The sequence below is a fragment of the Thunnus albacares genome, chromosome 24 (genome assembly GCF_914725855.1).
Source record: "Thunnus albacares chromosome 24, fThuAlb1.1, whole genome shotgun sequence".
Lineage (NCBI taxonomy): Eukaryota > Metazoa > Chordata > Actinopteri > Scombriformes > Scombridae > Thunnus > Thunnus albacares.
The window spans coordinates 10,168,998-10,195,278 of record NC_058129.1 but is presented as its reverse complement, the minus strand read 5'-3'; the positions used below and the strand labels follow the sequence as shown (position 1 = coordinate 10,195,278).

The 26,281-nt window shown below is 37.9% G+C and overlaps 3 protein-coding genes across 6 annotated transcripts in view; 1 reads left to right on the top strand and 2 right to left on the bottom strand.

Annotated features, from left to right (window-relative positions):
* si:ch211-132g1.1 (T-cell surface antigen CD2) overlaps positions 1-9,242 on the bottom strand; it is a 36,482-nt gene extending 27,240 nt beyond the window's left edge. For all 3 annotated transcript variants that reach the window (XM_044344787.1, XM_044344788.1, XM_044344789.1), the window contains exon 1: positions 9,035-9,242. The gene's annotated coding sequence lies outside the window, so the exon portion shown is untranslated. The remainder of the gene's footprint in view (positions 1-9,034) is intronic.
* On the top strand, positions 496-8,777 carry pln (phospholamban). Its single transcript, XM_044344846.1, has 2 exons — positions 496-601; positions 6,336-8,777. Exon 2 carries the CDS (start codon positions 6,569-6,571, stop codon positions 6,728-6,730), a length of 162 nt encoding a protein of 53 aa, XP_044200781.1. The 5' UTR covers positions 496-601; positions 6,336-6,568; the 3' UTR covers positions 6,731-8,777.
* Positions 9,243-9,965: 723 nt separating the features above from the next.
* LOC122976325 (protein FAM184A-like) overlaps positions 9,966-26,281 on the bottom strand; it is a 56,488-nt gene continuing 40,172 nt past the window's right edge. The window contains exons 20-24 of one of the 2 annotated variants that reach the window (XM_044344733.1): positions 23,935-24,081; positions 23,621-23,738; positions 22,425-22,529; positions 19,931-20,286; positions 9,966-16,248 (exon numbers count right to left, since the gene is read on the bottom strand). In XM_044344733.1, the coding sequence (XP_044200668.1) occupies positions 16,134-16,248; positions 19,931-20,286; positions 22,425-22,529; positions 23,621-23,738; positions 23,935-24,081 (841 nt within the window). In that variant the 3' untranslated portion in view covers positions 9,966-16,133. The remainder of the gene's footprint in view (positions 16,249-19,930; positions 20,287-22,424; positions 22,530-23,620; positions 23,739-23,934; positions 24,082-26,281) is intronic. The other variant, XM_044344734.1, reaches the window with a different exon arrangement.

Below are 26,281 nucleotides of genomic sequence, written 5' to 3'. Positions count from 1 at the left end.
ATGTTCAAATGTCGGGTTTTTACTAATTTGTGTTACTACAAAAGTCAGTGTGATCTTAAATGAGGTTATTTTTACTTTTAGAGCAGATTCTGGAGGTTCTGGTTTCATTTAGGCTCTCTGTAGTTTTATATGACATGAAGTTTCTGGGTCACATGACCTGCAATTCCATTTGTGGCCACTAGGCTGAAACTACAATAAACTCTTATTAATGCAGATATGTAACATTTAATATTATTTGTGAAAGGTATGTTAATTGTTTACATCATTTCAAGTGCATTCAGACTTATTATGAGTCATGGGAACCAGCCAGGTTTAAAAACTTAACATTTTCAGGTTTTAGGACTCAAACCTAAATTCCTGAACTAAACTGCCCTGTTAGATGTGGGCTGCTGCATGTATAATTCACCAGATCTGGTACAACCTTGGTATCCCCACTCTCCTAAAATCTTTTATGGGATGTCCTGCCTCTCTCTCTCCCTCTCTTTCTCTCTCTCTCTGCCTTTCCCTCTCTCTCTCTCATGTTGTGTTAACAGCCTTGGAGAGCGTTGCATATCTGACATTTCTCTCTCAAACTCCAACCAGCTCTGTTCTCATCTGCAAGGTAAGAACCAGCATCCTCTAGAGACAGCTGTTTTTTACATTTTGATTTAACTGTAATATAGTAGATGATGAGACAATGATTCTTATAGTGAATCATAAGTCTAGAACAGCCATTAAAATACGATAAGTATCATTATTTCTAGTGGATTTAATGACGCAGATTTCTTTTCGAGTCTATAAAGGCTTCATGAGATTTCACTGCAGTTAGTCGGTCAGTTACTTAACTAATAAGGAAGTTAGTTTGACACTTTGCAACAATGAGACATCATTTATCTTACTGTGAGAATAAGAGCAGGCTTTATTTTATGTTAAGATACAGAGAAGCACTGTGTGAATTACTGCCTCTTATATAAAAAACTCATTGTTCACATACAGTAAACACAGCTCTTAAGGGGGCAGGAGGGGGAATGGAAACTGGATTCAATCTCCCAGAGAGATAAACACTCATCCCCACTTCTTACATTCCCATCCAAAGCACATGATTTTATTTTTGTACACAGAGGAGCCAAATTGAGTCAGTCTGAACACTGATTTCACTGATATTGGTCTTTTGTTTAGTGTCTTCCATCTCTGATATAATAGAATTGATGTTGTTTGCTTCATAGAATTGATTAAATTGGTTGGATGGAAGGCTAAATTCGGGAACCTGGTTTAAATGTTTGACCTTTAGTGTCCCGTGATGATCTTAATGCGTTTTCAGATGTTTTTCTACCCTGACTTTTTAGATGACCTCTCAAGGAGGAATATCCACATTAAAAAAACAAAAGAAACAGTGTGGACATTGACAAATACAATACAATATAGGGGAAATGTATAAGTAAATGTATAAATATATAAATGAGCAAACAAGCAATATCTGGTAAATATTCAATAAATATTTTTAAGTGGCCATTATTATTTTAACAAACTCAATGAGATTTGTTATCTCTTTCATGTTCTTAGCGTAGTTTTCAAAGTTACTGGAACAGTATTTGGATTAATCCCATAGCGTCATTTCACAAATCTGTTTCGATCATCATCAAAACAAGCACAGGCTATTATATAATGATACTGACTTTATCACCTTGATCTCCAGTCTTGGAACATAATCACGTAACTATCTCTCCTTTGAAACTGGCAGATTAAGACTAACAAACCTACATTTAGACAGATTATTTCTGTGCACAGAGCTCAGCAAAAACTATATTTTTCAGAGCAAAATCAGTCACAAACAACCTCTTGTAATGACATTAAAGGTTATTATGTTGTGAGTCTTACTATAGGTTCACCTGAAATTGAAGGTATTCTGGATTGATATCGCCATGATTGTGCCATAAATATGATAACACACATCCATTAAGAATGTTTTTAACCTTGGAAATAAATTTTAACTGATATTTCCTGCTGTCATACTGTTTCTATAGCGAGTAAAAGGCTGATTTTTTTTTGGAATGAAAACAGACAAATTTAAAGACTTTTAATGTATAAATAAATAATAAAAGTACTGGCACCCAACAGCTGTTGTCAGCGGGTGGGTGACACCATGCCCCACTTAGAATAACAGGTCAATATCAGCAAACCCACGTTTTCTGTCTAACCTACATTTTACTTCTCGACAGCTGTCATACTTCACTTTTTTACAATCAATAACTTTCTAAGGATGTACCACACATAACAAAAGATATACTACAGCAATTTTGTTTTAAACAATCTATTTTTTTGACCAAATCACACTAAAAGTCCTCAGTGTTGATATGAATGAGTCGCCTCAGTTGTTAATACTCCATAATAACAAATAAGTTGAATGTTAAGTGGTTAAAAACATCTGTTTGTCGCCTCCTTTGCTGCTCAAGACAACAGTGAGTGGTGCTGACACACACTGATAAAACTCACACCCGTGGAATGACTGGCATCCAAAAGTGTTCAGAGTACACACACACACACACACACACACACACACACAATGTTCTGCAAATGTCATGCTGTTTTGTGATGGTTTTTACTTTTGAGATGAAACTTTGTTGCCAGTAATTTTCATTCCCAACTACAAGATACACCACATCCACTCTGTTGGTCACACTGGAGGTATTTAGCTCTTGACAACAACAGCTAACAATAGCTGATTGTGTGTATAAATAAAATACAACGTGGTCATTTCAACAGAACAGAGGAATTATCTGTACTTCAACAGTAATAACCATCCAAACACATGATTTACACCCATGTTTACAAGTGTCTAACACAATAACAAGAGTACTGTGAAAAGATCTCCATTAAATGAAAGTAAATTAACTACTGAACAAGTATTAAAAGAACTAAAAGCAAATACATTGCAAAATACATCAAAACTGTTAACACTTAAAGGTTAATGTGCTGTTACAACTTTTACAACTAATAGATTATCTTTCCTAAAGAACAGAAACTTTACCAAATTTCATTTTCTTAGACACAATTAATTATAAAACTATAACAACTACACTGGATATTTTATGGAGAACTAAGACAAAGAAGGATAAAGTAATATAATATGTGGTGAAAATATGTCGGTGTTGTGTTTTCAGCTTGTTGTGGAGTTCCTCCTCCCTTTAGTGACCAAAAACAGAACAAAAACAACAACAACAAAAAATTGATGATGCAGCTTTAAAAGCAGATTAACTCCACCTAGTGGTCATTCATGGTACTGCACCTTAGTACACTTCCATAATAGATTCAAGCCTACACTGAGGAGCTGCAACAACAATTAGTCAGTTGACTGAAAATTTATTTGCAACTATTTTGATAATCAAATAATCATTTTAGTTTTAAAGCAAACATGCCCAAACTTGGATGTTTTCAAATTCTCAAATGTGATGATTTAATGCTTTTCTTTGTCATCTGTTGTAATAAACCAAATTTTCATTGGGTTTTAGACTGTTGGTTGGACAAAACGAGACATCAGAAGAAGTCTCCTTTGACTCTGGGAAATTGTAACGGTTGTTTTTCACTAGTTTATGACATTTTAAAAGGACCAAACAATTCATCAAGAAAATAACCAGCAGATTAATTGATAATGAAAATCCTTAGTTGCAGCCCTACTATACAGTGTATTTAGCTATAGCTGGACTCTCTATGGTCACATGCTCACATGGCTGTGTAACCTCAGCTTTAACCTAAATAAAGTTTGTGTTGTTAATTAACATGCCAACAGGAAAACTGTGCTTGATGTGACAGAGTGAGATTTCAGCCTCTCACCAGCCTCCCCGACTCCTCCAGTTGCTGCGTTTTGTCCAGTTGCATGCTCTTATGTTCATTACATAACATAGCAATCACTGCATGCCTCTGACAGAGCAACAGCTGTGTTGGAGCCAGATGAAATGCAGACAGAACTTCATTGGCTTGTTGAAAACGAAGAAAATTTGATCCATTTTATCTAGGCAGGGGTTAAATTTGGAAGGAAATATGTGTGCTATGTGTGTCATAGACTCACAGACTCCTCAGTGTCATTAGACAGAGGTAAACTCAGGTGTATTTACTGTCAACATTAATTTTTCACTCATGTTCCTACTGTGGAAATGAGGATTACATGCACACTGGTCACAAAAAAAAAGAACAGCTGGCTGTCTTCCAGCCTGAAATGTTTGACAGTCAGCACTCAGCGAATAATAACGACGCTGATGTGTGCAGACGTGGTGCTCCACGTTATCCTTGTGGATAACGTGGAGCACCAGTCACTCACTTGTTGTCAGTCACGCAGTGTTGAGCTTAACTGTAGAGGCCCACACACAAGATGATCCCAATTTAACCCTAAGGTCAAGCTACTGGCAGGACAAAAAGACTAATTTCTCTTACTGAATGGAATAATAAACTTGGGATGTTGAATGATTCAGGGGCCCAGAGTGCCTTAGGGGTGCCAGTGTGCCAAGGATTGTGGATATTTATTGTTTTAGGTCTGATGTGAGCTGTTGTTCAGGGAGGGTCAGAAAAGTCTCTGGGTAACTGAAGATTTTTGTCGTTTATTTAAGGCACCACAACTTAGTGGGGAAGCGACTCCTGAGGAGCCTTCAGTTTCAGTTCCTCTAATGGACACTAGAGGGCGGCTCCAAGAAAATATCTGACTGCATAAGATTAGTTGTGAAAACACAACAGTGACATACAATCACCTTATAAAGTTGATATGGTGAACTTAATATCAAACAGTTGCCTACATATCTGAGCTTTCTTGTTGAAAACAGCTGCCTTCTGCTGGAAAAGAGGTTGATGAGAACTCTGAGACAAGTCCAAAACAGTAAAGTTGTGCAATGTGAAACCAAAACAATGAGCTGAAAGATGCTAAAATGCGCCAGTTTCCTTTTTTTGTTATGTTTTGCTTCTAGTAACTTTCAAAGACGATCACAAGCAGTTAAACCATAATGAAGTTTTCCCTTAGAAACCTATGGTTCACACCACAAATCCAATTTTCTAGTATGTGGCAGACTAATGGTATCATGTAGCAGTAGAGTGTTGAGAAAAGCAGACAACCCTTAAATGGGACTCAGCTTGTCTGGTTTAGTCTGGGCTTCTTTACTGAAGCTACTTTTCCAAGTCAAACACAACCAAGGTGAGACACTATCTGTGCAAGTCTCAAGGGCTTTGAGATCAACCTCCCCAAAAAACTCCTCCTATCAGAGCAGACACTTCAGTCAGGTCAAAAGTCTCAGAGCAGGCTGACGCTCTCATGGAGATATCCCATGGGGTATGAGAAAGTGTGTGTGTGTGTGTAAAGGCGTTAAAATGTCAAGTGATAATGGGTGACTCAGAGACGGATTAAGGGTGGAAGAAACAAAAGTGAAATGATAAAAATAGATGTGTTGAAAAGTCTGTAAAAAGGCATCAAAAGGCTAAAATGACTCCTGTTATCTGTACTGATCCCACAATGCAGCAAAGTAACAAAGAAAAAAGAAAGATACAGTTAGAAAGTGCAGCTTTAGGATCATAAGCACAGTTAAAGACACTTTGCTTTAGTGCAACATCAGTAAATTTAATGCCTGGATTACCACCCAAACATCAGACTTCTCTGGCAACAAGCCTCTAGGAATCCAAAGCTGTCTTGTACATTGTTCACCCCTTTGTATAGAAGTGTGTAAAGAACACTGCGCCCACTAGGGGCTGCTAGCAGGACTTTTAATCTTGTTAAAAATAGCAAAGAACTTGGCAGAGCTGATGTACAAGTGGTAAGATGTTTGTGGGAGCCACTAATGCAAATGCACGGTCACCTTGTCACAGTCACTCTGATCTCAGGAAAGTCCCAGATCAGAGGACAAAAGGGATTTAGTGTAGAGAGCCTGCAGCCAGAGTTTAATAACTTTATGACTTGTCTCTACTTGTGCTACTGTTACATTACCTTTTAAAGTCAATCATCATCTCTTAGTTGCAACGGTGTTCAGCAAAGCTCTAATATAGGTTTGCTTTAATTGATATATGTTATGGATTAACAGGCCAGTTATTACAAAATGTCTTTTCTGTCAACATACATTTTGTCATTCACGTTGCTGTCATGACATTTGTGCTGCTGCCACTTCTACTACAGTCTGGCTTAACACATCATCAGACCTCAGCTGGCGCCTCTGAGCAGCTCTCTTATCATCACACCACGTACTGTGATACAGGAGAGTCACAAGATCACAACCAAGAGATATTACCCAGAGGAGGGCGCTGATGTGTGAAACACTGCACGCTATTTTCTCTAACAACCTTTTCTTGCTTTCTATGTCTTTCTCTCTCTCTCTCTTTGTCACCAGCAGAGAGAAGAGAAGAGAAGAGAACTAGTCCACTACAGGCCAGGCTGCCTCAAACACCTGACCTGAGCTCATCTCCACACAACCAGCTGCAGTTTGATTCCCGGATTTCACTTCCTCAAATCCGCCTGACCAGCTCATTCCAGCTCCTCCCAGTCCAAACAGGCCCAGCAGCCTGCCTGAACTGTCTCCTCTGCTAACCGAGTCTATCAAAATCTAACCACTCCGCCGTCCCCATGGAGCGCGTTCAGCACATGACCAAATCGGCCATCCGCCGAGCATCTCAGATCGAGGTGAATCCTCAAGCCAAGAGGAACCTGCAGGAGCTCTTCGTCAACTTCACCCTCATCCTCATCTGCCTGCTGCTCATTTACATCATCGTCCTGCTGAGCAGCTGAGAGCGGCAGAGGCTCGGCTTTACTGTGGACGAGGCTCCCCTGCCCCCCCTCCTCTTCCCCCCCTCTTTCCCAAGGGAGTGATTAAAAAGTGACCCAACTTCAACAGTTTAATCTTCACTGATATACTGTATGTATGTATGTATATCTGCCAGCTGCTCAGATTAACATCCTGCTTCCTTTACAATGATTTAAGTTGATTTACAAAAGGAGACTGGCTCCCTCCATTCAAGACATACTGTATGACCATGTCCGCTGCCTCAGTAATAATAGGTGCAATGTGTATAACACTGAAATATCAACACATCACTGTTGTTTAACTTCCATTTCCCATGAGCCATGCTGCTTCCTGTACCCACACCCCCAGCAGGAGAAAGAAAAACATGTTGGAAATGATTTTTTTTTTCCCCACTAGCAAATACTTCCTCTTTCGTCAGCCTCTGCCAGAGACCACAGAGAGTAAAACATGGATCTGCGACATCAGGTTTCCGCTTTTTAAAAATTTCGATGCTGCTTTCTTATCAGAGCCTCTAAAACCACATTTGGCAAAAAGTAATTAAACTGGGAGATGCAACTAGCTAACACCATGACCTACAACAACATGCCCCAAAACACATCTTTTTCTGCCTTTGTACAATAGAGTTGTAAAGTCCTTTTCATTCTCTCTATAGGCAATTTAATGTAAGTCGCAGTTGCAGCATTTCTACAGCATGGACGGACATGAGGCTCTCCAGTTGAATCATCAGTACAGCAGATGAACAACTGTGTTAGAAGATGGTCTGTTTTTTTGATATAAAAAAAAGACGTAGATACAAGCCTGAGTTTGTAAAAATGTAGGCCAGAAGTTTTAAATACAATTCCCATGGTGCATTTTAGCAATAAACATCCAATCACAGCTTAAAATTCTGTGATGTGCACCGCTAGCTGTGGATAGAAGCTAAAGATTAGACTGTTAAGAAAACTGATAACACAATCTGCAGCTTAAAATTACATTTATGAGTACATTTTGGATTAATTGAGTAACTTTGGTGCTGCGCTTTGGTCACGACTGCAACAAGAAAGTATTCAGAAATAAATACATCTCTGATTCAGTGAAGCTTCTCCGTAGCAATGGCGACCAAAGCTCATGGATATTGTAGTATTCAGAGCTGTCCGCCATGTCAAGCTGACACATAAAACATGATTTCTCAGAAACAAAGTAGAAACAGTGAGAACTGATGGCCATAACATTACATTACATTATGCAGGTGATTTCTATGTTGAGTAAGATTGAGGAAATTGTTAGAATAAATAACTGAATTTACGTAACACTCAGTGTTCCTTGGATTTACTCTTGCTTAACATTTATAAAGATATTACTTGATATGATACTTAGAAATCATTCTAAGTACTGTAGGTCTATAAAGTGCATCTCCAACTTTAGGCAGCTTACTTGCAGGTGTTTCTGATGTTATACATACATTTCAGCCTTATAATTAACTATGTAAAGTATGGACTGTTTTTGCTTTACTTTGGGGTTCAGAGATAAAAATATACATCTGAGTGTTGAGTGTGAATAGAGAGCTTCAAACACAGACAGCACTTCTATAAGCCTGACATATACTGCATACAATACATGAGGTTTATCATTTGTGAAGGAAAGCTCACTTTGCATGGTGTGATTTCATTTATGATGTTTTCTGTTTAAGCCATTTCTGATTTAATGCTGACATTTTTTGGTTTATGAGCAACATTGGTTTACAAAATAAACTATAAAGTCAAATCTGAAAAGGCAATTTCAAGTCCTTAATATGTTATTACAAAACTTCTACAAAGACGTTTGTCCAGCCAAAAAATGTCAAATGCTGCACATTTTAGTATTATGTATCTGCACTGTATTTACTATGACTGAAATTGTAAAAATATAATACAAATGGGATTATGAGTTATTGAGAGAAATAGTCAGTTTTGTTCTCTTCATGTATGTTTGGAAGATTGTACCACCTGACTTTTAAACTGTGGAACACCAAATACATTGCATGTCAATAAAATTAAAAATGTTTTCTTCTGAGTGTGTTGAAAAATCATTTTTTTTATTATTGCAGAAGCTAATTATACATTTTTGGGAAAATACTGATATAAATACCAATAAGATATATCAAAAGAAAAAAAAAAAAAGAAAATGTGACAATTCAGCCATATCATTAGCTTACCCAGTCTTAATTATGAAAGAATATTTAAACCTGTAACGAAACACATCTTAAAAAAATCTAAATGAACCGGGCGACAAATGAAATGCTTAAATAAAGACGTCACCCACTGACTCACCTGTGCGCCTTGACGTGAGAAGAGATGACAAACTCCACAAACGTTCTCCACAAGTTTACCAGCCGGACAAATATCTTCCATTCTTCACCAGTTCAATATGTTTTAGTTTAGTTCAGTCATAAAAACAATGTTATCAACAAAATAGCAACAATACCCCCGGTTTCTTCAGTCGTAACAGACGCTGTACTTGTTACCGTTAGCTACTGATATCCTGCATCCTGGGAAGTGAAATGTGATTGGTTGACTTTTAAAAATTATAGGACCACCAATCACAGAACCCGCTGACATGTTTTTTACCTAACAACCAGCCAAGATAAGATGCTGATAGGATGGGATCCAGGTGTATTTATCCTCTTTTCTGTCTGACTTTTCCAATATAGTTGTAAGTTGTAAAGGTTTTAGAAAGGTTAGTTTTGACGTTGAAACATTTAGATTTCATGGTGAATGGTTTGAAAATACAAGTTAATATATATATACATATATAATACTTTTTTCCAAATAGATTTGATGTGAAACGTATTGTATGGAGGCCCAGAAGCGACAAATGCCACACGACTCTCCGAATACATAAATCAATAAAACTGCAAGGTAAATAATTGAAACTGTTGGTAATGATATAAAAAAGCTTTATGTTAACTTCTTACCTTCCCTTGTTAGTTAACATTGTCACCAAACATTCGGGGTATCAACCCAATACAGTAACTTCAAATACAGCGAGACAAATGTCTTCCTGTGATAAATGTCTAAAAGATCCCAAAACATTAAATTCCAAATACAAAATTCCATAAATGCAAATCATATATTGCAAATGACCATTATTCAAATTTCTTATTAAACTGCGACTGATTCAACGATGTCTGAAAAATAGCAAACATACACATGCACGCACACACACACACACACACTAAAAAGAGGACAACAGTAGGCAAAATCTCACAATCATAATTTTACTGTTCCATAACATACAACAGAAATGATATAAATATAAATAAATATTGTTATTGTTATAATTGTTATATATTTACTTCAAAAATGGCAAGACAGACATCATTAAATGATAAGTCACAAGGGTGATATCAATTCACTTTCAACTCAGTTCACAATACAAACTGCAGCATGTTTATCAGCAACACATTTTCAGTTTATTTAAGAAAATAGATGGGTACAACCACCTTATCTTTAAATTTCTCTCCAGTTTGGGAAAAACTGAGTTGAGAGTGAAATGAACTGAGCCCTAGCCAGTATATCGCCACATCAAAAAACTAAAGAGACATTGAATGTTTTAATGGGCTGCAGTTCTATGGTTCACTGATGGTCAGCTGATGGCAGTGTTGGAAAAAAAAAACTATAAATTTCCCTCTGTCAGGTTGAAACATCATTGATATTCCCATGAGTGCTTGTTCATTTGTACATTTTAAAATACTTTCATGAACCTTGGGGTAACGGTGGACAAAGGTCATGTGATGGCAATGCCACATTCTGCTCAGACATGAAAGGAAAATATCACTCAATATTAACTAAAAACTATAGCTACAGACTAAAAACATGGATGCAGGCAGTGTGATGAAGCAACAAAGCGAATGCTGATGTGTCTTAAGCTGCAGTTCAGCAAATGGCCACAAGAGGCAGACAATTCTTTCACTGAGTGATATTCTCCTTTAAAACAACACTGGTCAGGTGTGGGACAGATAAACAAATGCATCAAATCAATCTACAAGTAAGGTCTGTGCAAATACATAAATTACTAAACAACAGTAAAGGTTTTGACAAAAACAAACATATATACAGGAACAAAGAAATAATAAAAATAAACAGTTAAATAAATAAATATTCTTCACTTTTGCCATTTCAAACAAGTAAACGCAACTCAACCTAAAGGACCATACCAGTGTTTTAACATGCTTATTTATCCCTTTACTGAAACTCATGTAAACATTTTCACAACAAGGCTTTTAGTAGCTGGTCTTGAGCTTTCCATCATATAACACAATCTCCTCAGCAGATGGAGTTTGCCTAAATGCCAAACTCTAATCAAAATATTAAACTTCAACAGCTGAGGAAGATCATGTAATGTAATGATGACAAGTGCTCCAGAACAGCTACTAAATGGAGCTAGCTTAGGTCTATTTGGTCCTAAATGGACCGGTGAGCTTGTTTTCTCAACTGCATACATTTTGAACCACAACATTTAAGCCAACATGGACAAGAAGTCCTTAAAGTGCTCAGAACAAATGGCCATGACAACTGGGCAAAATGCATCTACAAACAAAGATCATGTGATGTGACTGAAAGCTCCAGAACACCATGTGTATATGGACTTCGTGAAAACCGCTGTTTTCAAGGTCAGGAATGAATGTGTTTTACACATTCAGCTAGCTGCAAGCTACAGAGAATATCATCTACCTTTATTGCTGTCAAAACTTATTTAAATGTAAAAAAAGACATATTGTTCCCAATAATGGATTATCTATCACAAGTCAACTTTCACATCTCTGTGAATTGATTTTTGAATACCATTGTGAAAGGAATGGAAACAATTGCTGCCAGTATGGTAGAAAACATATTAAAAACTCTAAAACACAATAGAAAGTTTGGCATTACATGCCACATATTTCATATGTGCAAAAACACTGGAATGGTCCTTTAACTATCACTGTTGGATGGGGCAGTCCCCCAGGATGTGCTTCTTGGTTTCAGCTGAGAAAACAGTTTCACGCTTGTGTGTACGTTTTTAGAAGACAGTAGAAATCATCAGCAGGAAAACAAAAAAGTAGCAGTAAAATTGGATGCGATTGTGAGAGAAAATCTGTTATTAAGAAAGAACTGAGAAGAAACAAAAGACATTTGCATTGTCTGATGCAGATGTCTAAGCTAAAATGTCAATATTTAACATAGCTGAATTAATCTAATCTTCACAGTGTGCACTGAGGAATGAACCAGCTGTGGTTCAGTGTTGGGGCTTCGATCCCAGAGAGGATACTGTCATATGTATTTATTGGTCCATTTTCTTTGCTGGGGTTTTTTACATAAGGTTAATATTTACAAGTAAACCATCGAATATATTGTATTAGCACTGACGACAGTCAGTATACAATAACTGAAGCATCAATCACATGATGTTGTATTCATGTCATAAGGGACAGATGTTAGGATACCATGATAGAAGTTTAGACTTTTATAAAACTACAGATGAAAATTGGTAATTTAGTTACTTTTATAGAGTATAGATGTTTAATTAGAAGTCTATTCTCTGAACCTGACTGTTTCCTTCACTGATTTCAGAGTTCAGAGTTCATTTACTGTCTTTCCTATATGACACAAATACAGACATGTCTGCTACTGGTCTAAGGAAGTGTTTCATTCTTTGCTTTGACAAAACAGTTTGGTTCATTTTGAGCAGTCAAATGAGAAGATTTATATCACTTTCACTTCTGTTCAGTCCAGTGCTGAGATAAGTTCTGGATATATTTAAGTAAGCGTGGTACAAAGACTGGAAACATAGGAAGATTTTAGCCTCTCTCTGTGCTGGAGGGACAATTACATGTAAATTAAAAAACATTTACATAGCTTTCAGACTTTCCACAGGCCCAAAGGGCAAACAGAATGAAAAAACACAAGAATATATATATATATATAGACATCCTAGTAATTAAAAAGAAACATAAAAAATATAGTCACAAAACTCCATAAACAATGATGCTATGAAAAACATCAGGTAAATTAAGCTGAAAAGATCTTCCTGTTTCATGTCATTTTCCTAAGTATTCACATCCCATTTCTTCCCTCAGATTTCAGATTTATTTCCCTCACATTTTCAGAAATATGCTCATTCACTTTCTTGCCAAGAGTTAGAAGAGAGGATTGATACCATTCACATATTTGTCCGTTAAATATGAAGCTACAGTCAGGAGGCAGTTAGCTGAGCTTAGCATAAAGTAACAAGAAATAACTTGTTATTTAGTGATCTCAAAGGACACTGGTAGGCAGATTTTGATACCTTTAGACAGAACCAGTCTAGCTGTTTCCAGTCTTTATGCTGACCTAAGCTAACTGGCTGCTGGCTGTAGTTTATTATTTACTGTACGGACATGAGAGTGATATCAAACTTCTCATCTAACTCTCAGCAAGAAAGCGACTAAGCGTATTTCCCAAAATCTTAGACTCCTTTAACTGTATATTACCCCTTACATCCTTTATCCTCCATTTTTGTAGTATATAGATATCAAAAGACTACAATACGCTTCAGTATAATCTTTTGTGTGAGATACACAAATGTTTTAAAATTGGGTTAATTACAGGAATGTCTAAATATACATTTTTCATTCTGTTTGTCCATCTGAAGAAGGCCTATGACTAAAAGCGGAGTGTAATGAGATCCTTTCTGGTATTTCTCTGTAGTGAAAAGGAAATCAATCAAATTTCTCAAGTGATTCTGGCTGAGAAAGGCAAAGACAAAAGAAAAATGTACATGGTTTGGTTCCAAAATAAGAAAACTTGGACCAGAATGTAACAAATGAATATTTTAGTAGGTATTTTAGAAGGATATATCACTTAAAATGTGCTTACATAAAATATCTACAGGGGCTAGATGAAAGAACTGTTTAATGCCATCCAATATAAGAGCACAGAAGCAAAGTGTTCAATATTTGTTGAGACTTTGTCAGAGAGGTGTGGATTCAACTCTTTGTGGTTTGATTGGATTGTCTAATATCACCCATGAATGTATACAAGCAAAGTATAAACACTTCCTGAACCATTTGGGGCCTCCGTTAATTCTGTTATGGAAGACAAGCATCGATTCCTACTGAAATGTATCTGTATCTGTTTGTGGTGTTGAATAAACCCCGGTAGTGTCAGTGTGAGAGGAATCAAACCCTCAAACCTCATGTCCCTCTATCCACGTTTCAATAAGTAAGAAACAGAGCCTCTTTCAGGCTGATGATGACCATGCAGTTTGGAAACTGTACAGGTTACTGAATGGACTTAGTTAAAAAACGGACAGTACACCAAAAACCGGAGATATGAGGATTTCAAGTGAGTGACAGCAGCATTATGATAGTGTTTCTGTTTTCACATGCTCTATGGTCTGCCCCACAGGCAGAGACACAAAGCAAAAGAGTTCAGTCACCGACATGAACTCCTATAGGTAGCTTGTAATGAGATAAAGTGTGTAGCTTTGACTAAACACTCCTTGGCATTAAAAAAAGTTCCTAGGAGTCAAATAACATCTACATGTCACTGACAGAACTCTTTGTCTGCATGTCTCTGGTCCACCGGCATCACAAACAGACCGTAGAAAAACAGTAGCTTGTTACATTATAAATATTGGAATAATAAAAATATGAGGGGTGCTTGATTCAATTTGTCTTGATGGTTCCCCTCCTGAGACTGTTGAGGCGTCTGGAATGGTAAATCAAGCGCCCCTCAGCTAGCTCAGAGATTTGAAAATGACTTTCAAACATATACTGTATGTACACAGTCAAAGCACTGGGACAGCAAGCTAAAGTTGGTCTTTTTTTTTTTTTTTTGCTGGTGTCATTATAGTGGTGTACTGTACTGTAGTTTGTTGTACTGTAGAGGCCAAAAACCAACCAGGATCTAAAGCTAGGTCTATCCTTTTACCTAAATACATATTTGTACTGCAGATGAGCCCGCAGCATGAAAGACTAAAGGCGAGTATCAAGGCAAAAATCACTTTGTAGCATTTCCAGTCAGATTACGGCTTGTAAGACACATGATGATGTATATAGAAAGAGAAACTTATCTTACATGAACACTCATTGAACACTGCAGTTTGTGACATCTTTGTGTGAGTTTAAAAATTTAGCTGTGGCCTAATGTCAGCGAGGTTTGGGATAATTTGGGAGTGTTAAGGATAATTCTGATTTACTCCAACTTGTATCTTTTTGTAGTTCTTTTGATCATTTATATCAGTTATGATGCTAAGATCTGGGAACACAGCATGAAACCAAGTTACTTACCCAGTTTAATTTTGTTCAGCCACAATATCTTAACCATTTTTTTATTTGGCGGTAAAATTGACAGTGAGTGCACCTACAATGTTGCTCATTGTCCTCATTGAAGAGGAAAACTGTGTGTGCAGTACACATCAAAGTTAAATCAGGGAGTCAGTCTGTAAACTGTGATGGATGTTAACAACAAAGGTTTGGGTAATTTTACTGTTCTTCTTCATTTACTCTCCCAAATAAGTTTGATTGTTTGTTATCAACCTGTCTGATTAAGCAATGTGTTCCCAGATCTCAGATATTAACATAGTGGGTACCATGTTATTTAAATTCATAGGAAGGATGGTCAAAACAGATAAGACTCAAGTTGTAATAAACTTAATTTATCCTTAATATATCCTTGTATACTTAAATATTCCTGCTATCTCTGGTTAAGAATCTAGTTAACTAAAAATTGATTAGATCATCACAATCAGTAAGCTAATTTTTCCCTTCCTTACCTATCAACTTAAAAAACTACTGTAGCTACATATCAGTTTTCTTCTTCATATTATCTGGAAATATCAGTGCATTGCTGGAAAAATGTGGACATCTGATATCTAGTCTCTTTTGGGAATCTCCTCTGCACAGGAATTCACAAATTTAAACTTCAAAGCGAGAATCAAATATATCTAAACGCTTTAAGAGCAGTGCGAAGAACTCTTCAATACCTCCACATCACCACTATTCTACCTTTTGACTTTGACTTCACAGGATTTATGGGTAGAAGTCCTTCAAACTTTTTAAGATTATACTTATTTCTTACAACTTCAGTTGCCTAGTGCAGCTTTAGAGCTCATACAGATTTCATGTGTTGCAGAATTGCAGATGGTATAAAATAACAAATGACTTTTTACCATGCACACTTTTATGATGATGCACTGACAAATCAATCATCGTACAATGCTCACCATGTGTGGTAGCCCTAAAATCCCAGTCCTGCACATGACTGTTGGGAGTGTTGTGATTAGAAATGCACATTTGAAATATAAGTCGCCCAAATTGCTTTCAAAACCTGCAGTTTGATCGCTGTCCAACTTTAGCTCTCTGTCCCATTACTTGATTTTTTGACACAATTGGGATTTTTTTGCCTGTCAGAAAGAGAAGTACTGAGCGTACAGCTCCTCTTCTTTTGCAACGTATTCTTTGCTTTTTCCTGCCTTCGTCCCCCTCGGGTCTGACGGTGTTGTGGCGTTTGCCTCAGGAAGGCTGAGGGAGGGAAGAAAAAGAAAACATCTGTTAAAATGACTGTGAGGGAAACACAGAGAGATGCTCTGCCAGAAATTAACAGGCATACAGATATGTACAATCAGATACACAGTTTTTTTTTTCAGAAAAGAGGATAGAACTTGTATATTGTGACTATGGGCAGTACCAGTGTCAGAGTGTAATTAGGGAGACAGTGTGTGCTCAAGGCAGTATGGTACATGCCAAACCAGTGGAAGCTTTAAAGTATAGATATGATGAAAAAACTTGCTTTATATTCATTGTTTCAGGGGGTATTACACACTAGATCCCCTGAGACCTCCTGCACTCGCACAAAGGATGGTAAATTGTGAGGGTATATGAGCAGGTGTGTGTGGGTGGTTGGATATAACAAGATCACCATGACTTAAATATTAAAAACTAAGCATAAATTTGTCATCCAGTGTTGTAATGCCAATGAAAAAAACAAGAGACTAATATATAAATTTGTACAAACATAAAAATTACTACACTATTAATAAATAATGTAAGATGCAGCTCTGCTTTAAAGATGGGAACTGACAAAAAAAACCAGAGAGATCGAAAAGTGAGAAAACTTTTCTCCTCTCAATTTAAAATAACACAAAAAACTGTACCAAAAACCAACTAACAAAGTGTTTCTCCTCCTGTAATAAGTATTTCTGAACAAATACTCAGATATCAAACTAACTCCTTTGTTCAGCTGGTTTGCAGCTTGCGCCCTCCAGCGGCAGAGCTGCCAGTGTTTTCATAATCAGTGCCTGCAGCCAGCAGCACTGCTTTATCTCCTCTTATACTGTGTGTCCACTGACTTTTTTGGCTGGGAGAATAAAGCACAACACTGTTATCTTGCAAGTTTCACATTTTCAACTTGCACTTTTTAGTTGCTGAATTGCTTTTAAATCAGTAATTTCTTTCGTGGCTTCACTTGGAGTTTGAAGTCCCATTGAGACAGATTGTGAGTGCAATGTTTCAGGGTTGGCTTCTTTTACAAGCAACAAAAAACAGAAAGAGATGACAGGGAGCACTTGCTGTATATTTCAAAGAAGATTCTGTCTGTGATATTGCCATGATTGGAAAATGGGAAATGTGATGTTGAAGCATAATGAATCAAAAATGGATTATGTCTTCATTATTTTTCTCTGTTGACCCAGGACTAATGGTTAGACTGCAGCGTTGTGTGAAATGAATAGATCAATGCGGTACAACATATTGGCTACAGCCTAAACTAAAACTGAAAGAACCAAAGTAAGGCTTTTAAATCATCTACTGTACAGCAGCTGGAATTCAGTTTTGTCTTACACTTCAACATCGCGAAAAGATAAAACAAAACAGAAGAAACTATAAAGTTGTAGAGAAAGAAAAAATAGCTGACTGAAAAAAACAGACCAGCTACAAAAAGTTGAACTTGAAGTGACACTTCTCCCAGAGTATTTACAAAGTGAGTGCATCCAAGGAAACATGAGTTATTATGCAAGATTTGTGACTTGAGTCTGGCTTTAGTCCAAGTCATGTTACCTCCACAGCTTTGTCTCTTGCTGTATCAGTTTGAGGACACAGGAGGTCTTACTCCACAGGGATATAAGAACACACACTGTGCAAAGGTAACCACGCTTGATAACAGCCTGCATGCATCAAAGCAAGGTCGGATTTATCAACAGCTCTGGGATAAAAAAGGCTCCAGCAGTGGTGTTAAATCACTATTTTCAGTCACACTGTATCTAGAAGGCACTGCTTTTTCTACTTTTCCTTTCTGTTAAGCAGATCTTGTGCCTCTCTTCTCTCTACGTACTGATCAGACCATGCAGGTTGGAGCTGAGATGGCATTAAGCTCCAGTGTTTCATTCCCATGCAATACAGCATCAGTCACCAAGTCTAAACGTGATCTACTAAATTTTTGTGTGTTGTCACAGATAAAAATTAATTTTTGAGGAGATACATTTTACAGTATGTTGCTGAGATGCTATGTTTTGGTAATATATGCAACAAACTGTAGAGGGTATCTTCATGTGGTGGCAGGCGTTAATGATTGGGTTTCATATCAGTGTCATAAAGTAAAACTCTCCACTGAAACCCCTGAAGACAGTTTTAGTTGATTATGAGCTGCTTACTGTAGAGTGAGTCTGGTTTTATTGCGGCTCCAATGATCTCATAGACAAAATGATGAATTGGATGTGCCTGTAAAAGCTACGCAAAATGTAACTAAGACTAGTTTAGTTTAGCTGACATTATGAAAAGGAGGACATTATATAATACTTGAGGTTTCCATGAAATCAAACCCAACTGCTCGTACTATTTATGGTATATTATCTATTTTTTTCTGCAATAGCCACTCAATATGTTTAAATTCCATAACAACCTCTCTATATACAACTTGTCACTGTTAGTGGCGGAGCGATTCACTGACAATCACTGTTAACTATTCACCATTAACACTGCATCAGGGCTGTGTTGAGTTACTGCTGATGCAAACCAAATATTTCCTGCTGCTGTTAGTTCACATTCAAAGCAATGAGTTTGTCACCGAAAAATACCAGATGATAATAATTTTTTGCCTTTTTGACAGCAGATCAGTTTTAATTATTGCAGGGAGTAATCAACAGTCAGCACTAGTTACTGCTGTTGGAGCTGTTAGATGAAGAAGGCGACAGGCTACACACCTCCAACTCCTCAGCAAGGTGACAAACTCCTTTTACTGTGCACTCCTGTTGTGTGAACTACTTGCGCTGTGTGCATGCTTGAAATCAGGTCGGAGTTTCTCATGGCATGATTGAAAAAGGCAGACAATTAACTGACTTCTTTATCAAAACAACATGATTTTATTTGGCTACACTGCAAACAGATTCACCTGTTGCTCAAGAAGAAGTTTGCTGCCCCCTGAATTCTGGGACCTGAAGTATTGAACCGCACTTTGTGACTATTAATACCAGTAAAAACAGGTGTCGCCAAATCAACCAGGACTGAAATCTTAAGAATTGTAACTTTACATCACAAACAATTACAACAAAAGGTAAAGGATTACACAACTAAGTCAAAGACTTTTCCACTTTTTGCTCAAAAAAAAAACAACTAAAAATTAGATTACCAAAATAGTTAATTTTCTGATTGACTAATCAATTAATCTACTAATTGTTGCAGCTCCAGACAAGAGTGCTGCCTACATTTTTACATTTTGTTTAATTTAGTTTATAATCTTTGCAAATGTTTGATCTTTTACAACATTTGAAGTGAAGCACTGTGCTTTCTGGTAGTTAGGGTTGAATTTATGGTTTACAAGAGATGCCTCTATACAAATAATTTAAAAGATACTAAATTTCAGATGAACGGTGCTTTGTTACATTTTACGACTAGGTTTCACAGGCACGTGTGATTTGATCGTTTATAACTTTTATCTACTAATGTCTATCTACATAGAACAGAAAAAAGATGAACTCTGTCATGGGAGGTGGTTTACGCCGAGCAATTTTTTGACAAAAAGCCAATAGGTGCCTTTAAAAAGCCCTCCTTCAGGTTTGGGAGAGAGGGATGAGGATAGAAGGGAAGAAAAGCAAAAAGTGAAGTGAGAGATAAAGACAGTGAGGGCAGCAAACAAGGCCGGGGACACGTTCACTCCTTGAATTATGTGAAGTGAAAGTGGACTGAAGGCAGCAGTCACATTAGTTCTCACCTCCTAAAGCTTTGTAGGCCCTGATGCTGCACCTGAGGTTCCTGAGGATGAGGAGCATGAGGAAGAGCAAGGCTTGGCAAGGGATGATGTGGAGGATGAGGACAAGGAGGAAGAGGAGGAGGATGGTGAGGAAGAGGAAGAGGACTGAACAGTGGCAGGGGTTTCGTAAGCCGGGGGAGGGACCTCTGGAGGGGGGAGTGAGGAGGCACAAAGCGGCCTCCTGGTCCTACCTCCTCCACCTCCCGTCCCTCCTCTTCCTCTCCTTCATGACTCGTGGTGGGAGGGCTGACGAATCGGAGAGCTGACTGGCTAGGAAAGCTGGCGAAGCGGTGATCTGATTGGCTGCCTGTTTTTAACTATAGACAAACATAGAAAGGCAGGGTTGGGGGAGGATGATTCTGTATTACAGGAATGCACTTCGTTTTTTTAGCAAATTGTCTCTTCATCAACTGTGTATTAAGATGATTAGCAGCTGTTACCAATGGAAACCATAAGAAATAGCAAAAAAAAGTGGTGCTCCAACCACCCAACCAGCATTTTCATAAAGAACCCTGTTGCTAAAAACAGCTAAATAGGGGAATGTGGATTATAATGAGCACTTTATAATTAAAAGTAAAAAGAACAACTCATTCTAACATTGAAGCAACAGAAAAAGTGTTTGTGGTTGCTTGTTTTTTACTTCTATGTGCAAACAAATAATCTGAGGATCAATTGTACTTTTCAAGTCAGTCAGCTTGATTTAAGTGACTTAACTCTCACATACTGTTGAGCTCAAAATTGACCCATTTTTACATTTGTAAGCAGTAAAAAACACCCTAAACAGCAATATCTTAGCCTGAAGTGACCCAGAATATAGAAAAATGGTAACATTTTAACTTTTTTTTCATTTTAGTGCAGCTGATACAGATTTTTGTACATAGAGGGTTGAATTTGACCTGTATTTATTAAAAAATTCAAAAATCACCATTCAAGAAAATAGTTGAAATCATATTGGCTGTTGTGTATATATGTATAAATACAGAATACACTCTCTTTGCTCTCTGAAAGCTTCATTAAGGATTTATTATTGATACCCAATGAGGTCTTAATAAATGAGAAATAGATTTGTGGGTCAGAAGTTTGGTATGAAGACTAATCATGAGGGGATACTGTGAAGAGTCAGAATATGTATAACAGTATGTAAGGGTTAGGTAGATTTCTTGCTGTTGCTATTGCACCATTTCGAGGCAAAACATTTAGTTTGTATGTGCACGTTTCATCAACTGCTGCTGCGGTTGCACAATGCGTTCAAGAATTATGGCAATTTATGCCAGAAAGCCGACAAAAAACAATTTGGTAATGACCTGGGGGATAAACCGCGTTTTTAGTAACACATTTAGCGAAGACTGGATGAATTCTGTAGAAGGAGAGGTAAACAAAAGCATTTTGCAAAAAAAAGAAAAGAATTGTGGAAAATATATGCAGAAATTGACCTAGAATTACTTCTAATTGTCCCCTGAGCGGATCTCTTGTAGGGAGGGGGATCTTTTGCTGTCTGCCACTGTTTCTAGAGCAGAGTCCCCAAAGTCGGAAATTTCCTTATCCTATATGTAGCTGCTTGGAGATGTAAGTGAGAGAATCATGAACTCAAATGTAGTCAAGTACAAAGAACCCACAGTGAGCGACACGGGAATGAAGAGGAGAAGGAGGAGAAGGAGGAGGAACGAGGCTGAAATCAAGCATTATTGTTTGTGAATGACTCCAGGCTTGAAACACTACGTATGACAGCTGTGTACACAGAAGAATGAGGATGATGAGCAGCTTTGTATAGAGATCTCGGTCTTCGTGACACTGATGTGAGAGAGCGTGTAATGATGACACACGCTGCGGATTTTCAGGAAGAATGGGATGATTTTTGTGCTTTGAAGATTCATAAAATACAACATTATAAATAAAATGAACACTTTTTCTCTGTGCAGTGGTAGATAACGTTTAAGTTGAATAAGGTGCAATTACAGTTAATGTTTGAATTGTTCTTGTTCCTCACTGCATGGTTGCAGGTTTGTATGCCAGCTACCCTTATTACCTTCAATAACAATGACTTAATTTGGCAACTATATAGAAAGGTGGATAACTGCGCCAAACTACAGGCAGTGTGTGTGTGTGTGTGGGTGTAGTTTGACGTCATTAGACCTTAAAACTCTTGAATGACGTGTGTTTTTGCCAACTGAAGTGTGTGATGCAGCAATCCTGTGCTTGTGCATGCATCGTGAGCGAGAAGTGTGTGGGACAGATTCAAAATATAACACTCGCTCACACGCGTAACGAACCCATGGGGATGTAAAACAGCATCTATGACGTTGAGGACACACAGTTTTCTCACAGCTTTAGTGATTTCCTCTGTCTGAGGGTTGTGGTTTGGAAGCCACTCAACTCAAACGGGCTGAAACACCCACAGGATCCTCGACATTCATCCCACTCACCTCGCAGGACTTTTGGATATGACAACACTCACCTTGATAAGAGGGTTGATGACACCGACGTTGGCACTGGAATTGAAGACCTTGTTGAAGCCCGTCTCTCTGTTGACCAACTCCAACTGGTAGAACTTCTTGTCGTCCTATAAATAAAGTCGAGATGATGAGTCTCAAACTCTCACCCTCTGTATGCTTAAAATATGACTGCAGTGGGGGGAAAAAGTATCACAACACCCAAAGAAACTATTTAAGGCACTCCTGCAGCGTAATCCACTACTCTGCTGCATTATGTAGCATTGAAGGGCTTCATCAGGCCAGCCAATGAGTGAGGAGCAGGAGGCAGACACTCCTGGTTGACAGCACTTTCTCAAATCATGTTACCTGGAAAGAGGCTTTTCTGTGGACTGTAAAGCATGAGGTTGATATTTATTGCACATATGTACATATTGCTGGTTAGAAACATGTGCTATAATTAAAAAGAAAATGTCATCTTGCTGACACTTTTCTTGCCTTGTTTCAACTCACTGTCATCACAGTTTATGTTTTTGCTGATTTATCTAAAGTGTATGCAAAGGACAAGCAGAGAGCTCTCAATCTCATGCTGATTTCACACCATGAGACCTAACGGGACTTCAAAGTATGTGCATAATGCTGCATTTACATATCATATCGTTCAGACTGTAATCTTGAGCAACAGAGAGAGAAAAAACCTTCACTCTGCATCAGCCTCCTAGTTGTTATTCTGAGATATCTGGAATTTACCGACTGCAAAATGGCTTGCAAAGTCACCATCTAAACCAAACATCTAAATAAAATCCAACATTAACGCTAATATTATCAATTTAGCTAATTAAAAGGAGCAATACGCAGCAACACCCCCGAGTCGTAACAAAGGAGGGTTTTCCTGTTTTTCCCATTCTGCTAATATTGCCTGAAGGCTGCGGAGAAAAACTAGTAAGTGGATCTTGAGTTGAGATTATTTTGTCAAACTATTATTCCCAATGTCAAGAAAGAACACAATCAAAATTCAGAGACAGTCGTGATGTCAGCTGGTGATATCTCTGACTGCAGTTAAAAAGTCAGAAACCACATTTGAGTGTTTGAGAAAAGGATTATGCAGCAAGAATGAGTTTCTGTGGATGTTTTGTTTCAACTGTTCTCACTATACTCATTATCCTAAGATCCCCCCACCCCCTCCTCCCTCATGCACCATGAAGCTACCACATCTACTCACCACCAGCTTTTTGACCAGAGCCTCTCTTTCGGTGACCATCTCTCGAAGCTCTGCTATAATATGCAGGTCTTCTGGTCGGCTTTCTCTGTTCCTTAACTTCTCCTCTGTCCCCTCCAACCTGGACACATAGACGTGACACATGAAGGAGCAAGAGAAGAAGGAGGGCAGGAAGGTACTTAACATTATTACAAAATTACAAAGCGTCTTATAAAGGAGAAAGAAATGCTTTTTGCTAGCAAAGACGGAGAATAGACGACTATGAGAAGATGTGAAAAGGAGCAACATAAGAAACTAGACACATTTCTGTGACTTACAGTATTTGTAAAGCCGAAATCTTGTCTTTGAGAACCTCCTGGGCTTTGTTGAAGTCAGCCAGCATGATCTGTGTTTCTCTATGATGGGCAACATTCAGCTCCCCCAGGTCTCTCTCGTGTCTCTTCGCCAAGTCTTGTTCATGGGCCCTGCAGGACAGAGAGACAAAATTCATAAATAGACCATGACGCAACATCCAAACATAAAGTAACCTGACATGTAACGTGTGCTGGATGCATTCTTCTGAAGTGTAGTGAGTATCAGTATCAATTAGCTATTTAATTATAGCAGGAATAGAACCGGCAACCATGGTGGTGCCTTGCTTAACCCACAGACAGTCATCACTTTTACTGCAAAAGAAGCTCTTCATGAATATTGCTAATAATTTCCTAGTATAGAACCATGAGACTGATGCTACATTTTACTAAATTATAGAGGAGGATGACAAGATGTGCAGCTGCAAACTGAACTCAGCTGAGACCCAGTATACAGATATACTGAACATGGGGTCCCTTGTAATGGTATAAAGAAATGGTATCCATGGCTACTGTGTTAATACCAGAGTCTTAATTTATCTGCAATCTAAGTGGAAGGAAGTAATAAAGAGCGTGCTGCATTCAAGTTTCCTTTAAGAAAACAGTCTTTGCTTGCAGATAAGCAGGACCAGAATCACAACAGACATAGTTAAGAGCACAGGCTGCTAGAGTTTGCATGACTACAGTAGCTACTAAATATTAGTATCACAAGTGACAGCAATAGTTTTTTTTTTTTTTATCAAACACTTTATTGTTATGGTTCTGTCCCAGTTTGGCTTTATGTCCCTCCACCAGTCCACCAGGCTTTTCTGCCTGTTTAAGACTGGACTGAGTGGGAAGGACAGATAAGAGAGGTTGCAGATTATATTTAACGACCACTTGAGAGACTGTCGCTTTCTACACTGACTCTCATTGGAACTAAGTGCTCAAGTGAACTATAACACTAGTTATGTTATTCAGAGCTGCAGTTGTCTTTTAGTTCGATTTATGTTGTGTCATGCAGCAACTCTGCTTGACAGACCGATTTATTCATGTTTTTATCAACAGCAATATATGCTGAAGTTTATTTGCTGTGATTGCTCAGTGTGATGTGTGCACTTATTTGAGTTATATTTGTGTAATTCCAGGACAGTTTGGTGAATGACGGTTTATATATAAAGAGGATTGTGCATGGTTATAATGTGGACTTTTATTTGGCTCAAGGATGAAGTTCTGTTTTTGATTTGTCCTCAGCCCAGAGCAGCTATTGCCTTTTGTGTTTTCTCTTTTCACACCTGCTTTGTGCATTTAATTCCAGTTTGCATTTAAGTCCTGGTTTTCAGTTCAGCCTTGTTGGATCCTTTGTTCAGTGAAGCTCAGTTTTGTTCTGTCCTGTTCAGTTTTGCTTTGCTTCCATTAAAGAGTATTCTTCAGTTCCTGCTGCCTCCTGTCTCCTGTGTTTAGGTCCACCTGCTCCACGCTTCACTCCACTTAACATTTATTGTGTTATTATCTTTAAGAAACTGTGTTTTGCCACTCTTTTCAACGCAGAGTATTTATCAGCGATTATAAGGAATGTTTTTAAAAACTTTCCCATAGGCTGTAGCATTTAACCGCAGGGATTCTTCTGCATACACACCATCAACAAAGGGGCATTAAAAGGGCACTCCATTAATTTTACACATCTAGGTCAGTTTATATCTTGGGAAGCACTACTTGGCCTGTGAAAACAGTTTTATAATGTCTTCTGTGGCTCTCAAGGAGCTTTCTTAAGTGAGCAAATAACCCTGATACCCTTATCTCAGCTTAGGCTTGGAGACAAGAATTATAACAGTTTGTGTTATAAACTGAAGATGTGGAGTTTGAGATGCATTACAGGGACGGTATAATGAAAGATACTATGGAATTGCATTATGGGAAATGTAGGATCCACTATCTTAGGGGCTTAACCCATACTAGAGACAGGAAGACTGGATATCCCAACCTCTGTTGCTTTGATTTTGACCTCTCTTTTTTAAATCTGTTTATTGCAAGCACATCTAAAATCAAATGATTATTACTCTCGAAATGACTCTTCTGTACTTACTGTAATTTGGTGTAAAACGTGTGAATTAAAGTTCACAAAGTTGATCAGAAACTGAGCAGAAACTAAGTCATGGTGTAGATGAGTTTCAAAGCATGAAAATTGCTGCATTTAATCATAAGCTGTTCAGATAGTTATTCCCATATGACATGAGTGCAGGATTAGTCGTCTGCAAACTGGGTCAGTTACTGTTGAGTCATGGTTTAATTTTGCATCCCTTAATGATATGAAGAACATAAAACAATAATTGTT